General features: G+C 37.6%; 1 protein-coding gene across 1 annotated transcript; it reads left to right on the top strand.

Moving 5' to 3' along the window:
• The first annotated feature begins 2149 nt into the window (after positions 1-2149).
• LOC100662541 (olfactory receptor 14A16-like) lies at positions 2150-4836 on the top strand. Its single transcript, XM_023541850.2, has one exon. The coding sequence runs from the start codon at positions 3428-3430 to the stop codon at positions 4376-4378; it is 951 nt and encodes a 316-aa protein (XP_023397618.2). The 5' UTR covers positions 2150-3427; the 3' UTR covers positions 4379-4836.
• The last annotated feature ends 13546 nt before the right edge of the window (positions 4837-18382 follow it).

The raw sequence follows: 18382 nt of genomic DNA, 5'->3' as shown, positions 1-18382 counted from the left end.
AAAATTTTTTTTTTTCAGTTCAAAAGAGCTGCTCTTAGGTACATGGGTTATTTAGAAAGTTGTTATTTAACTTCCATGTGGTTAGAGGTTGTCATTTTATCCTTCTGTTATTGGCTTTAAGTTTGATTTCATTATTGCCAGAGAGCATATTTTGTATGGCTTCAATCTTTTACATGTATTAATGCTTGTTTTATGAACAAGGGCATGGCCTACCTTGGTAAATACCTCATGCATAATTGAGAGAAATGTGTATCCTGACGATGTTGGGTAGGGTGCTTTAGAAATGTGAATTAAATCCAGATGGTGGATGGTATTTCTCAGTTCTACATCCTTGCTGATTTTCTGACTACTAGTTCTATGTGTTATTTAGTTCTATGTATTACTGAAAGGAACGTTAAAGTTTGTAACTATCATTGTGAATTTATCTATCTCTCCTGTCATTTCTGTTTCATGTATTTTGCAGCTCTCTTGTTAGGATTATGTCTTCTTGGTAAATTCATCATTTTACCATTATATAATGTCTCTCTCTACCCTTGTTAGTTTTCTGTCCTGATGTTAATATAACCACTCCAGCCTTCTTTTGATTAGTGTTTGCCTAGTATACATGTTTTTCATACTTTTAATTTTAACCTACCTATATGTTTATATTTAAAGTAAATTTCTTGTAGATAGTATATGGTTGATGTATTTTTTTAATCTATTTTGATAATTTCTGCCTTTTAGTCAGTGTTTTATAGTATTTATATTTAATGTAACTATTGATATGATTAGATTTAAAATTATACATTAGCTGTTTTCTACAACTTTTAAATAATTTCTATAGAGAATATCTTAATATACAATTTAAGCTCAAAAGTAAAAAAAAAAAGATTACAAGATAGCAATTAAGCTCTTCCGCCAGGTATAAATTAGGTCATAGCAGTAGCTGGAATCAGGTTCTTAAACACTGCCTGTCAAAAGGCAGTAATAATTTAGAAACCAATGTACTAACCTAATAGGACCAAATGGGTATTATTCCTGTTTGTATAACATGAGTCTTGGACATCCCTGTGTGTGAATTGTGGGGCTGGATTCAAAATCCGGCCTCTCCAGGGCTTCAGGTCCCAAGCTGTCCAAGGTCTCATAGGAAAAAAACAAACAAGAAAACCTCATAAAAATTTTTGGCCAGTTATATCCCACTCTCATTAGACACTTGTGAACTCCAGAAAATGATCACATCTTATGGCCTTATAAATCTGACCATGAAGGAACACAGAAATCTGTGATTTTGTATTCAACTGGCATCAAGAAAGCACAGCCATAACATTACAGTCATTTTCATCCAGACTCAGTTTCTCCAGAGGAGCTGTTTGAGTGTATGAAAAAGGATATTTATTATCCCAGCTTCTGCCTGCAGCTCTACAGCTGCTAAGGTATGCCCTAGTAGGGGTGATGGAAATGAGAAACCGTGTAGACTTCTACTGGGTGATGGTGAGTTAATCCCCCCGCCCCCACATTTCTTTCATGTCCCTTTTCAGTGGGAGTCTCATTTATTGTTTGCCCATAAGAGGGCATATGACTAAGAAAAAAAGATGCTACATCCCTTTGATATATCTTGTAGGTTCTTTTATTTCATCTGCTTCCTTTCTCCTACTATTCCTGGAGATGACGTAGTAGGAGGTGACTTCATGCTCTAATAGTCAGGACTATTATCAGGCCAATTTAGTTCAGTACATTTGAGCAAGACAGTATCTGAGGAGCTGATATAATTCTATTTCTCTTTATTCTTCCACTAAATAAAGAGATTATTCTTGTTCTGTACAAGCCATAAAACCTCTGATCATGTCATACTCTTTTCCTTCTGATTTGTTCCCTTAGTAATTGGGATACTAATTCAATTGTCCTTTTTCACAGAGAAAAAATGACCACCAACCTTTTAGGGGAAGTGTAGAGTGAGATTAAATATGCAATTTGAATTTTTTTCTTACAACTCTCTCAAATATATATATATATTTGTATTTATCTACATATAAATGTATTTGTATATATCTCTATCATCTCTGTCTATCTATCTATCTGTCTATCATCTATCTATCTATCATCTATCTACCTCTCTATCTGTCTGTCTGTCTATCTATCTATCATCTATCTATATCATATATATCCTGGGTTGTGCAGTTGTTAAGAGCTTGGCCGCTAACCAAAAGTTGGCAGTTCAAATCCACCAAACACTTCTTGGAAATCCTATGGGGCAGTTTTACTCTAACCTGTGGGTCACTATGAGTCAGGATTGACTCAAAGGCAACAGGTCAAATTTATACACACAAATACATACATGTGCTACATGCACACACATGCTTACATACCTTCACATAAACTTAAAACAAGGATAATTTCAAGATAATTTCACCATGCTATAACAATGTCTATTTTTTTTTTTTCCAATTATCCTGCAACATTTTATGCAGTTCTGGAAAATCCAAGACATTTCCTTAATTGTGGAAAATTGAAATATTTTCTGCTGAGGATCCTGAGCAGTGCAAACATATCTAAGAAATTTGGGGGAGAACATGTAGAAAAAGGAAAACATATTTGTTCATCATTTCAGTAAAGGAATTTAGCTCTTGTATATTCAGAATGGGAACCCTGGTGGCATAGTGAGCTGCAGCTGCTAACCAAAAGGTCAGCAGTTTGAATCCACTAGGTGCTCCTTGGAAACCCTGTGGGGCAGTTCTACTCTGTCCTTTAGGGTTGCTATGAGTTGGAATCGACTCAACGCCAATGGGTTTGGGTTTATATATATAGAGAGAGATATTCAGAATATATTCCAAAGCGACTACATCTCCCTTCCAGACACCCAAGGCACTGCAAATGGTATAACCCTCCTTTCTCTACGTCAACTCACAGAAAAGCTTATTAAAGTTCAAAATTCAAACCGAAAAATTCACTGATGTCAAGCTGATTTTGACTCAGAGTGACCCTGTAGGGCAGAGTAAAAAAACCACCCAGTGCCATTAGTACTACCTTATAGAGTTTCCAAGGCTGTATAGTTCTACTCTGTCCTATAGAGTCGCTATGAGTCGGAATCGATTCGACGGCACTGGGGTTATGTCTTTATGGAAGCAGGTTGCCTCTTCTTTCTACTGTAGAGAGGCTAGTAGTTCAAACAGTTAACCTTTCGATTAGCAGTGGACTGCTTCAAGCACTGCACCACTAGGGTGCTCTTATTAATATAATTCACTCTATATATTTTAAAAAGAAATCAATTTTACATGTTGGGATTAGCCTATACTAGACTGAGGACCTGAAGACAATTATTGATAACAAAAGGAATAAAGGCACTTTGAGAGTAAAGCTATGGCAGAAGAGAACAGGTAGAATACAGAAGAGATCAGTGAATGAAAAAGTTAAAAAGTTGTGCTTTCTATTTTCTCTGTGAAGAATCAGCATGTCTGAAAAACTTACCAACAAGACCATCATCATGGAGTTCTTGCTCATGGGATTCCCTGGTGACTGGGTGATACAGACACTCCATGCAACACTCTTCTTCCTCATGTACCTGGCAGCACTGACGGGGAACCTCCTTATCTTCACCCTCACCACCGCAGACCAGCACCTTCAAACCCCCATGTATTTCTTCCTGAAGAATTTGTCCTTGATTGATATCTGCTACATCTCTGTCACTGTCCCCAAGTCCATCATGAACACTCTAACCAACAGGTATTCCATCTCCTTCCTAGGATGCGCCTCACAGCTCTTTCTTGTTATTTTTTTCTCGGGCACAGAGTTTGCTCTCCTTATTGTCATGTCCTATGACCGCTACGTTGCCATCTGCCATCCTCTGCACTATGAGACCATTATGAATAGAGGTGCCTGTGTGCAGATGGTGACTGCATCATGGCTCGGTGGGTGTGCCTATGGATCCATTCATGTGGCAGGTACATTCTCTGTCAATTTCTGTGGGTCCAACGTAGTGCACCAGTTCTTCTGTGATGTTCCATCATTGCTTACGCTTGCTTGTTCTGGGGAGCATATTTTAGAATATGCATTTATCATTGCTAGCTGCTGTTTTGTTTTTGTCTGTTTTATTTTAATGGTTGTATCTTATGTTCACATTTTTTCCACCATTCTCAGAATCTCATCTGCAAAGGGCAGAGTGAAAACTTTCTCCACTTGCATGCCCCACCTCACTGTGGTAACATTGTACTTCTTTTCAGGAATTATCACATATTTAGCAAAAAATTTCAAACCTCCATCTTCACTAAAAGTGTTGATATCTGCGCTTTACACTGTGTTACCACCCACTCTTAATCCTCTCATCTATAGCCTGAGAAACAAGGACATACAGATGGCCCTAGAAAAATTGATAGGTGGCAAAATATCGAGAATATTTTCTTGATTAACATATGCAAAAATAATTTAAATGTATGATTTGGCTGAGAAAAACTGTTTCAAAATGAAGAGATACTTTATTCTCCTACTGCTAGTCTACAGAACGTGACAATATGTTGTCTAACAGAATATCACGTCAAAATTTTATTATGTCATTTGTTGTGTAGTGAATGAGTAGCTTGGAAACTTTCAATTTAATGGCTCTCTTTCCTGTATTGATTTCAGGGGGCAAATTCTGAATGTCTTACATTCATTGTCAGGGTTTCCAAACATCCTGCAATTTTGCAACCTTCTGGAGGGTAGTCATGCAAAATAGTATGTTTAACTATAAGTCCTGGAATACAGTTTATTTTTAAAGTGTCCATAGTTAAAATAAAGATGCAGGACTCTTTATAACCTGTCTTTAGGAGTTCTATTTATTTGTGCTAATTAAATATTTAATTGTGGGATTCATAGCAGAATCATCAGCGAGTTGTCAAATTGCAGTAGTCACTGGCCACTCCGGTATTAAGAAGGTCCAAAAATGGTGATGACAACATTCTTATAAAAAGTCAAGTTTCAAAATAGGATTTCACCAGAAATATTTATGTTGTTGGGAAAAAACATAGAGTATCACAATCCTGATGTAATTGTGTACGAGTCTCTTATGTACACATGTTTATCATTCCAGTTCTCCTTTCCCTAATTCAATTAAAAAAAACACAAAACTCGTTGACATGGAGTTGATTCCAACTCACAGTGACTCTATAAAACAGAGTAGAACTACCCCCTTAGGGTTCCCAAGTCTGTAATCTTTACAGAAACAGACTACCACAGCTTTCTTCTGGGGAGTGACTAGCAGGTCCAAACCACCAACTGAGAACTTTAATTAGCCACTGTGCCACCAGGGCTCCTGATGGTTCTTCTCTAATTCAAGATCCTTCCACATATTTTGTGCATTAACTTTCCTTCGTTCTTTCATTTTTCCTTTCTTCTGTCGTTCCTTCCTCCATCACTCCTTTTTTATGTCCTTTATTATCTTTCTTTTTCTCTTTCGCCCCTTTATTTGTCCCTTTTTCCTTACTTTTCCACTTTAAGAATAGATTAATTTTTTTTTTTTCCACTTGCACTCCTCCATGTCATTTTACGTTTCTTCCTACTCAGATTACCTTACTACATACCTAAAAAAACACTTCTACCTTCTTTATTTTGACATTGATGTGGAAATGACCACTGCTGCCTCTGTGTGTACAAGTGCTTCACACATTGTGACCTGCTCCAGTAGCCGGGATTGATCTGAACTTGGTTTAGTCATGCATGACAATACCTTCCTTTTTTTTTTTTTTCTTCCTTTTCTCTGTATTTTAATGTTAATGACTTTTTAAAAAGAGCCCTCAAGTGGAACTATTTTACCACGAATACTGAAATTCCATTTCCTTTTCTTAGATATATATGATGATTTTGTATCATTAAATTCTAATTTTATATTTAGTACAGGTCACACTTTTAGTCACTCCTAGTCTTCCCACTGTATGTCAGCTAATCATCACTCCATTTTTCTATTAATCTGAGTGTGATTCTCACTCATTTGTTTTTCTCTCTCAACCACATCTAATAACTCAGCAAATCCTTGTGTCTCTGTTCTCCAGGACTTTACCATTTCTTACAAATTACACTGATGTCACCCTGAGTCACACCCCTGTGACTTGTCATTTGGACTGTGGCTATAGCCCCCAACCTGGTCTATCTGCTTCTTCCCTCATCTGCCTTCTGACTATTCTCGGTGAAGCAGCTGAGTTGATTTGTAGGATCAACGTTAATTGCAGCTCAGCTCACATTCAGGACAAGCCAGAGTCCTCCCACTGTTATACAAAGTTCTCCATCATCTATGCTTTAGTTATGTAATAGTCCTGAATTTTCCCACTCATCGCCCTCTTCAAATCCCAGTGCCCTCTTTGTTCCTGGTTTAGGTACTCTCTGCTGTTGATGCACCTTCTGGTTGGAAAGCCCTTCTTTCAGTTACCTGCTCAGCTACTTCCCCATTCTTCCAAATTATGCTTTCATAAAATGCTGAGTGAAACAGAATTTTCTCTCTCTATTTCTCTTTCAATCTATGTGTGTATGTGTGTGTGCATTTGTTTGTGACCTATAGTAAAATGTGTTGTTAGCTGCTGTTAACTCAGTACCTGACCAATGTCGAACCCATGCATAATGTAAAGAAACACTGTCTGGTCCTGTGTCATCTCCATAATTGGTTGTGGATCAAACCATTGTGATCCATAGGGTTTTTGCTGGTTGATGTTTTGATGTAGGTTTCCAGGCCTTTTTTCCTGGTCTGTCTTAGTCTGGATGCTCCTCTGACACCTGTTCAGCATTTTAGCAACACACAAGCATCCCCTGATAGGTGGATGATGACTGTGCTTGAGGAGTGTTGACTGGAAATTGAATGCGGGTCTCCAGCATGGAAGGGAGGAATTCTACCACTAGACCACCACTGCCCATTGTGAAATATGGTTACTGTAAATTAAAGTGAAAGCCTGGATTGAAGACTTGACTGACCTAACACACACTGTAGTCAATTCTCTTGTGTGAAGCTATGCGGTTTCACTACAGGGTAAATCCAGAGTTAGACTGATGTTCTAAACAGGTTTAGACTAGATTCATCTCTTGTACATTTCCTTCAAGTGCAGGTTTTCTGTGAGTTTAGATTTCTGTTTGTGTAGAGCTGCTCATATTACAATCATGATATTGAGGGGTAGGGGAGGTCATAAAGAAGCATACTGAACCTTCAGCCGTATACTGAAAGATTAAGTAATAAATACAATTAAAATATATTTTATACTGTTTTGTAAGGGGCCTTTTTAGGTCCTGAAAATATCCTCTAAACATTACCATTGATTCATAGGAACCATACTCTGATTAATGAGCCTTTTATTTACTATGATATGTCTTCTCTATATAACCAAATACTACACTCATGTTTTAGTATACTGTTTATAGATTTGCATTGTTTTATAGTAACATAAATGAAGTTAACTAAAATACCAAACTACAGAAATCATATAATTAAGTTGACCTATATTTTAACCCATACAGGTAACATTATGTATCAATATACTTCCCTGAAATAGAGGATATAGTTACTTTCTATACTGTATTCTAAAGATACATCAGATTGTTACAGCCCTTAAACTATTTTTATAAATACAGGTTATCTCTAGCTTATTACCCTTATAAATAAGTATTCAATTGCTCATTAATGTATACCTTTGTTTACATGTATGATTATAATTAGAGCTGATACTTAAAATAGGACATCCAGGCCAAAGGATGTTAATTACTTATTTAAATGTACTGTTACATGTGAAAAAACTGACTCCTAGAGCCTCATATTAATTTTCTTTTTTTTAATGTGTAAGAATATTTCTAAAACTCATCAAATTATACACTTAAAATGGGTGGATTTTATGATGTATATAACATAGCTTAATAAAGCTAATTTAAAAAAATACTTATAGCACAATATTAAAAACAACTTGATGCTCATGAGATTGGCTAATAAATTCTGATCTATCTGTATAAACAACAATAACAGTTACTAATATAGTTCCTTTATTATGAAAACATCCATGTTATCTTTTTAATAGTTGATTTTGTTGTTTTATTTGTTGTTGAGAACATACACAGTAAAAACACACACCAACAAATTTCTACATGTACGTTCAATGATACTGATTACAGTCATCGAGTTGTGCATCTATTCTTACCCACATTTTTTGCGTTGTTCCTCCCACAGAAACATCCACTCACTGCCTCCTAAGGTCCCTACCTAACCTTTCCATTTGCTGTTGTCAGTTTGATCCCATATAGATAGATCTTGAAAGGACATAATGCTGAAGGCAGGCATTCTTTACTAGTTACACTAAACTATCGTTTGGTTTTAAGAAGACTTAAGGGGATTTTTTTGTTGTTGTTAGTACACTTTGTTTTATGACGTTGGTTAACAACCCCATGACATGTCAACACTCTCTCTTCTCAACCTTGGGTTCCCTATTACCAGCTTTCCTGTTCCTTCCTGCCTTCTAGTCTTTGTCCCTGGGCTGGTGTGCCCCTTCAGTCTCATTTTGTTTTATGGGCCTGTCCAATCTTTGGCTGAAGGGTGAATCTCAGGAATGACTTCATTACTGAGCAAAAAGTGTGTCTGGGGGCCATACTCTCAGGGTTTCTTCAGTCTCTGTCAGGCCGGCAAGTCTGGTCTTTCTTTTTTGAGTTAGAATTTTGTTCTAATTTTTTCTCCAGCTCTGTCGGGGACCCTGTCTTGTGATCTTAAAGGGATATTTTTGGTTTAAGGTTTAAAGATTATCTTAGGGCAATAGTTTCAGGGATCTCACATCAATTTGCACCACTACCAACAGGGTGCTGAGGGTATCTGTCTCACCCCTTTCAACCAGCTTTAAAATCACCAATTTTGAAATCTTTTTTATTTTCATACATGAAAATTGCCACTGTATTATGACATTATTATTGAATTTAAATATTTCTCATTTGTACATTTCACTTCTATGGTTTTATTTATACATTTTATATTCAGGTTCTTTTTCTGTTTTTTTTTTTTTTCTTTGCAAGTTAGTTTTTCTCTTTCTTACAATTTTGCATGAAATGTTTATATATTAAACATAATCTCATTATATCAGATGAAATATTTTCCCTTTTTAATTTCCCAGTGACTTTTCTATATGATATGCATCCATAAATAAAAATGTAAATTAGTTTTAAGAATCAAATATAGCTTTCTAAAATGCTTTCTTCATATTGATTAAATATCTGCATCCAGGCATTTTTTAGGACTTAGTCATAACTCTGACCTTTGGAGTTCATTAAGACATATCTAATTTACATCACATACAAAGTAGTAGAAATTTAGAAATAGTCCAAAAGTGATTTTTTTAAACCTTACTGCCTAGCAGTTCAGTTAACTATTTTAAGATACAGAGTCTAGAATCCAAAACCAAACTCATTGCCATTGAGATGATTGTGACTCATAGCAACTAGCAACCCTATAGCGCAGCATAGAACTGCCCCATAGGGTTTCCAAAGTTGTAAATCTTATGGAAGCAAACTGCCACATCTTTCTCCCACGGAGTGGCTGATGGGTTCAAACTGTTGACCTTTGGTTGGCAGCCAAATGCTTAGCACTTTGCAACCAGGGCTCCTTCGAGTCTAGAAGAAATATCTGTTTTTTTCCTCTATTACTCCTAAATTTATTTTTGTTACTGTAAAAATATTATATAATCAAACACTAAAAGTAGTAGCACATATAAGGACACAGTCAAGGGATGGAATAGAGAAAATATGCAGTGGTGGCAAGGGGAGGAGGAAAGTGTGAAAATAAAGAAAGCAGGGATCTCCCCATATGTGCCCTCAGTTTGCATCCCAGAGCACCCTCCTCCCTCCCGCTGTTTGCTATTCTAGGTCCCATTTGCTCAACAGCCAGCCAAGATTACACATATGATGGAAATAAGGCCAAAGACTCAGAAATTTAGGGGAAAGACCATTGCTGTTTACTGAGGATCTGGGATAAAGAAGAAAAGAGGAAAGTGTCCATCAGGCAGAAGCTGGAGCCTAAGGCAGCTCAATTTACCTGCCACTGCTCTTTTGATATAGCTATTAGGTTCCATCATCTTAACATATTCAATCATTTGTGGAAAAGTCGATTATTGTTGTTGTGTTGACTTTGTATTATTAAAGGGTGTTGGATTTTTTCATTACCTTTTCTGCACTGAATGTCGCGACAATTTTTTTTTCTCTTTTAACCTGTACGGACACAAAAACTAAATCACAAATAAATATCAAATCTAGATAAAATATTTTAAAGTTTCTAAACACCGATGGAATATATGGTGCTTACATGTATGTGTGTATATGTGTTGTTGTTGTTAGGTGCCGTTGAGTTGATTCTGATTCTTTGTGAGCCCATGAAACAGAATAGAACTGCTCCATAGGGTTTTCATCACTATAATCTTTACAGAAGCAGATCGCCAGGTCTTTCTTCTGGTGGGCTCAAATCTCTAACCTGTCAATTAGCAGCCAAGTGTTTAACCACTGAACAACCAGGGCTTCTTCCGTGTATATGCATAGACATGTACATATATAAACATGTGTCTGTCTGTTTAGTCTTATGTATACATATTAAACAAACCCATTGCCATCCAGCCGATTACAACTCATAGCGACCCTACAGTACAGAGTAGAACTTCCCCGTAGGGTATCCAAGGCTGTAAATCTTTACAGAAGCAGACTGCCACATCTTCCTCATGCAGAAGAGCTGGTTGGTTCTAACTGCTGACCTTTTGGCTAGCAGCCAAGTGTGTAACCATAGTGCCACCAGGACTCCTCTGTATACGTATAAAACCGAACCAAACCTGTTGCCAAGGAGTCGATTCCAACACATACGGGTCCTATAGAACAGAATAGGTCTGCCCATTGTGTTTCAAAGGGGCAGTTGGTGAATTGGAACTGCTGACATTTTTAACTCTTAACTACTCTTAACTACTGCACCAGACATGTGTATATATAAAAAAAAAAAAAAAAATTTTTTTTTTTTCGTATATATAAAAATTAGACAGGAACCCCTGGTGGTGTAGTGGTTAAGTGCTACAGCTGCTAACCAAGAGGTTGGTGGTTCGAATCCACCAGGCACTCCTTGGAAACTCTATTGGGCAGTTCTACTCTGTCCTATAGGGTTGTTATGAGTCGGAATCAACTCGACGGCAGTGGGTTTGGTTTTGGGTATATATAGACATGTGTACGTATATTGTTGTTGTTGGGTGCCGTTGAGTTGGTTCTGATTCATAGAGACCCTATGCGCAACACAACAAAACACTGCCTGGTCCTGCACCATCCTTATAATAGTTGTTATATATAGTCCCTGGGAGGTGCAAATGCTTAACAGACTTGGCTTGAAATTGGAAGTACATCCCGAGGTGCCTCGGAAGAAAGGCCTGGTGATCTACTTTTGAAAAGTCAGCAACTGAAAACCCTAAGGAGCATAGTTCTGCTCTGACACACATGGGGTCACCAGGAATCAGAATCGACTCAAAGGCAAGTGGTCTGATTTGAATGTATAGTGAAACCTGTGGGAGCCAGAACTCAATGGAACTTCCTTATTTTCCCAGGTCTTGCAAGTTTTCCGACTTTTATGGGGTGTAGTCTTCCCACTTTTCTATTGCTTTTTTTAGTGGAAGATATTTGAGTTTTCCTTCTCTAACATGTTTCCCCCTTACACAGGTTTTACTATATCTTTACATTTATCTATCGATATAGCTAGATGCAGATTCAGATCCAGGTCTCTATATGGTATGTGTGTACATATAAATATATGTAGATGTATGTTTATATTTCTACAATTCAAAAATAAGACAAATGCCAGGGACTCAAAAGTTTGCACGTGGCCAACCAAGTTACAATTGGTGTCTATTCACCTGGAGCAGCAGAAAAAGAGGGAGAGTCAGGAATAGGAGGAGGAAATGGAATGTGTGCCTAATTACTTCCACGAACAAATGCTTTCTTTGTCTTGAGACCAGAAGAATTGGATGGTGCCCAGCTTCCATTACTGAACATTTTGATCCAAGATTCTGAGGAAAAGTCAAAAGGGGGGAAATGCAGAATGGAAATCCAACTTCTCACACAAACCAGATTTTCTGGGGCCCTTGAGGATGGATGAAACCCTGAAACTGTTGCCCTGACATAATCCTTAAATCTTCAACCAAATGTATCCTCTGAAGTCTTATTTAAACTGAACAATAGATTAGCTTATTTAGTAAAAAATGTTTGCTTTGAACATCATGCTGTTTTGAAGTACTGTCTATATGGGATCAAATTGACAACAGCAACTTGAACCATCAGATTGGAAGCTTACGGGGCAGTAAATTCATGTTATCGAGATAAGAAAAATTCAGAGAAGGAGAGTGAGATTGGTTACACAAACTGAAGAATGAAATCAATGTCACTAAACTGTATGTGTAGAAATTGTTGAATTGGTGTATGGTTCACTGTGTAAACTCTCAACAATAAAAAATGAAATACATAGGTGTATGTACATTTTTTTACATACACATACAAATTTATAAATGCTGTTAACCAAAAATGATATCCTAAATCCTGTTATAATTGGAGGATGCAATTTGGAATAATTGTGTAATTTCATTTTTAGTAGCGGAATTCAAAAATATTAAATGTACATTAAAATATTTTGTTGTGAGAGGTATGATATGAATTAATTGAAAACATTTAAAGACTTGGTAAGAGTACTCCTTTGCAAAAGTTTTGGGAAGCATAAACATAATACACAATCAATCAATTATCAATAAACTAGCAAATTGTATCAATTATCAAAGTGTACTATATCAATTAAGCTGCAAGGAATATTCCTAACAGCCACATAAACATGTGCATGTAGAATATAAATGTAGTTACATTAATCAAAAGTTTGCTTGTAAAAAGAAGACAGGATTTTCAAACACTGAATACCAATGCCATGGAATAATAAGTAGAACTGGTGGCATAATGTTTAAGTGCTAGGCTTCTAACCAAAAAGTTGGTCGTTCAAATCCACCCAACCACTCTGTAAAAGAAAGACTTCACCATCTGGTTCTGTAAAGATTACAGCCAAGACAACCCTACTGGTACAGTTTTATTCTGTCACACAGGGTCACTGAATCAGAATCAGCTTGCGGCTACCCAGTCACAGCAAAAAACAGATTAAAAACACAAAGCCATGAAAAATATTGCTGTGTGTGAAAACTAAATCTCTGAACCATACATGGTGAATGTCAAAAGATGTATTTTTATAAATATATATACCAAGTAGTAGGAAGATTTTTGAAGTAAACTTCCCAAATGTACAACTCTAGCTCTTCCTGGGAAGAAATTTGTGAATGAGCCTCTCTGCCATGTTTCACATTACTTGAATTTTTCCTACATTGCTTCATTTTACACAGATACTATTTTCATAGATACTAGTGTTAAAATGCACCTCCCTCCAAAAAAAGCAAATCTAAGCAACAATAAAACAAAACAATATTTGGACCTAATATGTATTCCAAAATATAAATTTCAATACTTGAATTCAACTATTCTATTTTCTACTAAAAAGTTAGTGTTGTAACACATTAATGAATAGAAACAGAATGAATGTATTCATACAGTTGCTGAACAGTCTCATCACAGAAACCCCTAGGGGCATTGGAATTACCCTTCTGTGTGGCCCTAAGTCCTGGTGTTTGTGGACCTTGGAGCCTAAATCTCACACCAGTTATACCATGTTGACCTCATATGAAACTCAGAAGACACAAAAGACTGGTAAGGTAATTAAGCAGCCTTGGTCATGGAGTACCCCATTGTTCCAGAATGGAAGTGTCTGATGAGGGCAGGCACAGCATTGCTGTTTGCTTCCATATGTATAAGAACACATTCAGTGGAGGAATGGAAGATAGAAAATGTGCCCCATCCAACTCCTACCGTGCCTGTTGGGGTCTTTCTACTTCATGCCTGACTGTCAGTTCTAACCAAAGGGAAGAGAAATCTCTGTGAATGTTGATAAATTTGATATATTTTGATAAATTTACATAACTCTTTTCTTCTGTTGTCCTCAGAAAGAGGAAGTTTTAACTTTGTCATCTGTATCCATAGAAGAAACCTGTGCTAATTGGAGAGACTATTATCCCCCCAATTTGTTTCTAGAAGAGAAAGGATGAGAGACTGTTCTGAGGATCTGAGGTGTTTCTTGACCATCCTACTACATGTGCAGACCACACTTGTTTTGTTTAAATGAAAGCTGGGGGGTAAGGGGAAGGAGGAAAATTAAAAAAAAAAAAAGATACATTTGTAAATGTGAGACTGAGGAAGTAGCGGACATTGAAAAAGTCATTGTATTGTCTCAGGCAAGACCACTGTCATGGCTGTAGTTTACAAAGAGAGAGGAGAAGTTCCATCACAGCAGCAGTTACTCTCTCCTCTCTAGTAAATAGGTAAGAAGTGACAATGTGGATGTCCTAAACTTTACTAAAAACCTTTCTCTTTAACAACAACTGGAAAAGACACCATCTCACTGTGATGCTAAGGCAGGCTTCTGCCCTGTTCTCCCTAGGACCTTCTTTGTATTATATTTAACCACCCTTCACAAACCCATGCTTTTCTCCTTATTTTACTATATTTCATTTTATTTTTCACCAAGGTCAACAGCAGTGTTTATCAAATGACTTCTGGAAGCAGTCAGTAGAAAAGAAAAAGGCTGCGTTAATCGTTTTACATGTAGAATATATCCTAAACCCCCAACCGTAAAACCAAACCCGTTGCCATCTGGTCAATTCCGACTCATAGCAGCCGTGTAGGACAGAGTAGATCTGCCCCATAGAGTTTCCAGGGGAAGCAGACTACCACATCTTTCTCCCATGGGAGAGCTGGTGGATTAGAACCATCAACCTTCTGGCTGGACCTTTCAGTTAGTAGCAGAGCACTTAACCACTAAGCCACCAGGGCTCAAACCCCTACACCTGCCTAGTAATCTTCCTGGACAGACACACTTTGTTGCATCCTCTGCCTTTTTCTAAGCTGCATTTACTGCCAATCATATATCACAAGAAAAAAAAATACCGTTGTACTTGGATCCATTCATATTCATGGCAACCCCATTCATGTCAGGGTAGAACTATTCTCTATAGGGTTTTCAATGGCTAATTAATTGGAAGTAAATTATCAGGTCTTTCTTCTGAGACAAGTTTCGGTGTACTCTAACCACCAGCGTTTGGGTAGCAGCGCAGCGCATTACCTGCTTCTGTAACCGTTAAGAAAGTGGAGCTATACTGTATGCTATTTTCCTGGGACTTTTCTAATAAGCTTCACTCCAAACAGAATCAAGCCATGTTAAAGGTGAAACAAAGGCAAATATAACCGGAAGATTCAGACTACTGAGTTCATATCTGAGTGGACTAGTTATCAGTGTTATCTTTATTTCCACAGACAAGAATCAGCATGCCTGAGAAACTAGCCAAAGTACCCATCATTATGGAATTCTTGCTCGTGGGATTCCCTGATGACTGGATGCTACAGAAACTGTATGCAGCCCTCTTCTTCCTCATTTACCTGAAAGCATTGACAGGAATCTCCTCATTGTCACCCTCACCATCATCGATCACCATCTCTATGCCCCCATGTATTTCTTCCTGAAGAATTTGTCCATGATTGATATCTGCTTCATCTCTGTCACAGTCCCCAAGTCCATCATGAACTCTCTAAGTGTCATTCTATCTCCTTCCTAGGATGCGCCTCACAAATTTTTCTTTTTATTTTTTTGGGGGGGCACAGAGTATGCCCTCCTTGTAGTCATGTCCTATGACCGCTATGCTGCCATCTGTCATCCTTTGTGCTATGAGACCATTATTAATAGAGGCTCCTGTGTGCAGGTGGTGACTGCATCATGGTGGATTTGTCTATGGATCCACCCATGTAGCAGGTACATTCTCTGTAAATTTCTGTGGGCCTAACATAGTGCACCAGTTCTTCTGTGACATTCCATCACTGCTTAAACTTGCTTGTCCTGGGGAGCAAATTCTAGAATATGTGTTTATAATTGCCTGCTTTTCCTTTGCCTTTTTATGCTCCCTTTTCATGATTACCTGTTATATTCACATTATCTCAGCTGTCTTAAGGATTCCATCTGCTCAAGGCAGGTTCAAAACTGTCTCCTCCTGCATGTCCCACCTCACTGTGATGATGTTGTTTCTCTTTTCTGGCATTGGCATTGTTAGCATATAAATCTGCATCATCACTGGATCTATTCAAGTCTGTGTTATACTCTGTGTTACCTACCAGCCTGAATGCAGTTATATACAGCCTGAGGAATAGGGACATGAAGGCAGCCCTAGGCAAATTACTGGGTGGTAAAATGTTGCTAAAGCTGTATTCTGCTATCTTTAAAATATTGGCATGCATATTCTCTTAAGTCAGAAGAAATTTTTTAAATATATTTTGACTATGTTTTTGGAACACATTAAATAACTTCAAGTTTAAAAATTCTTCCCCATATTGACTTGGGACTGCCTTGTCACTTCAATTTCTAGTGATGTTTTCTCTCTTTACTTTTCAGCATTACAATTATTTAAAATATACATTTCTTTTATCACATCAACATTTAATTTGGGCTAAATGTTTTAAAAGAGTGAGTTGAGGGGAATTGGAGGAAAGAGATGAAACATCCATAAATAGCAGTTCTTTGTGTAACACCCACTGTAGAACAAAGTGTTGTGGAACTCTGCCATGCAACTATATTTATAGATAAAAAAATTTTTTTAGATAGAGGTATATATAGATATTTAGGGGCCCTGGTGGCATAGTGGTTAAGAGCTCAGCTGCTAATCAAAAGGTCAACAGTTCACATCCACCATTCCTTGGAAACCCAATGGGGGAGTTATATTCTGTCCTATAGGGTCGGAACTGACTCGATGGCACCTAACAACAACATACATATATATATGGCGTGGACACTTAATAAAGGCAAATGGGGGATGTTAACATTACTATATCTTCCATTTAGCTTGTCACGGCTACACTAGACTGTATATTCTGTAATCAAAATCAGACCCACTGATTTTTATATTATTTTCTTGGAAGGTTGTGGAGCATCTAGAAACACACAATGCAGTGAATCATCCTGGCTTTGAGGTTATTCTGGTGGTTTCATCTCCTTCGTTGCCATTATCAGATACTGCCCCCTTACATCATCATCTATTATTTCTTCAAAGTTAACATATTATGTCCAATTTTGTGTCACTACATATTACAACTTTACAACAAAGGTAGAAAATAGGAATAAAGAGAATCCTCTGGCTGTCTTACTATTCTACATGTTTTTCTTTGTAACTTTGTTTATTGTACTTTAGATGGAGGTTTACAGAACAAACTAGCTTCTCATTATACAGTATACATATCATTTTATGACATTGGTTAACAACCCCACGACATGTCAACACTCTCCCTCCTCAACCTTAGGTTTTGTATTACCAGCTTTCCTGTCGCCTCCTGCCTACTCGTCCTTCCCCCTGGGCTGGTGTGCCTCTTTAGTCTTTTTGTTTTATGGGCTTGTCCAATCCTTGGCTGAAGGGTGAACCTCAGGAGTGACTTCATTACTGAGCTGATAGCGTGTTTCTCCAGTCTCTGTCAGGCCAGCAAGTCTGGTCTTTCTTTTTGAGTTAAAATTTTGTTCTACATTTTTCTCCAGCTCTGTCTGGCACCCTGTACTGTGGTCCCTGTCAGAGCAGTCAGAGGTGGTAGCCAGGCACCATCTGGTTGTACTGAACTCAGTCTGGTGGAGGCCGTAGTAGATGTGGACCATTAGTCCTTTGCACTAATCTTTCCCTTGTATCTTTAGTCTTCTTCATTTTTCCTCGAAGGGGTGAGACTGGTGGAGTATCCTAGATGGCTGTTCACAGGCTTTTAAGACCCAGACACTACTCACCAAAGTAGAATGTAGAACATTTTCTTTATAAACTATGTTATGCCAATTGAGCTAGATGTTCTCCAAGACCACAGTCCCCACAGCTGTTGGCCCAGCAATTCGGTCCCTCAGGAAGTTTGGATGTATCTATGGAGCTTCCATGGCCTTGCCTTGGACAAGTTGTGCTGGCTTCCCCAGTATCATGTACTGTCTTACCCTTCACCAAAATTACCATTTATCTATTGTCTATGTAGTGTTTTTCCATCCCTACCCCTCTTCTTCCTCATAACCATCAAAGATTGTTTCTTGTTTTGTGTAAACCTTTTCATGGGTTTTTATAGTAGTGGTCGCATACAATATATGTCCTTTTGTGATTACTTATTTCATTCAGCATAATGCCCTCCAGATTCTCCCATGTTATGAGAAGCTTCACAGATTCATCGTTGTTCTTTATCTTTGCATAATACTCCACTGTGTGTATGCACCACAATTTATTTATCCATCTGTTGATGGGCATCTAAGTTGTTTCCATCTTTTTGC

Source organism: Loxodonta africana, unplaced genomic scaffold (genome assembly GCF_030014295.1).
Source record: "Loxodonta africana isolate mLoxAfr1 unplaced genomic scaffold, mLoxAfr1.hap2 scaffold_106, whole genome shotgun sequence".
Lineage (NCBI taxonomy): Eukaryota > Metazoa > Chordata > Mammalia > Proboscidea > Elephantidae > Loxodonta > Loxodonta africana.
This window is presented reverse-complemented; position numbering and strand designations above follow the sequence as displayed.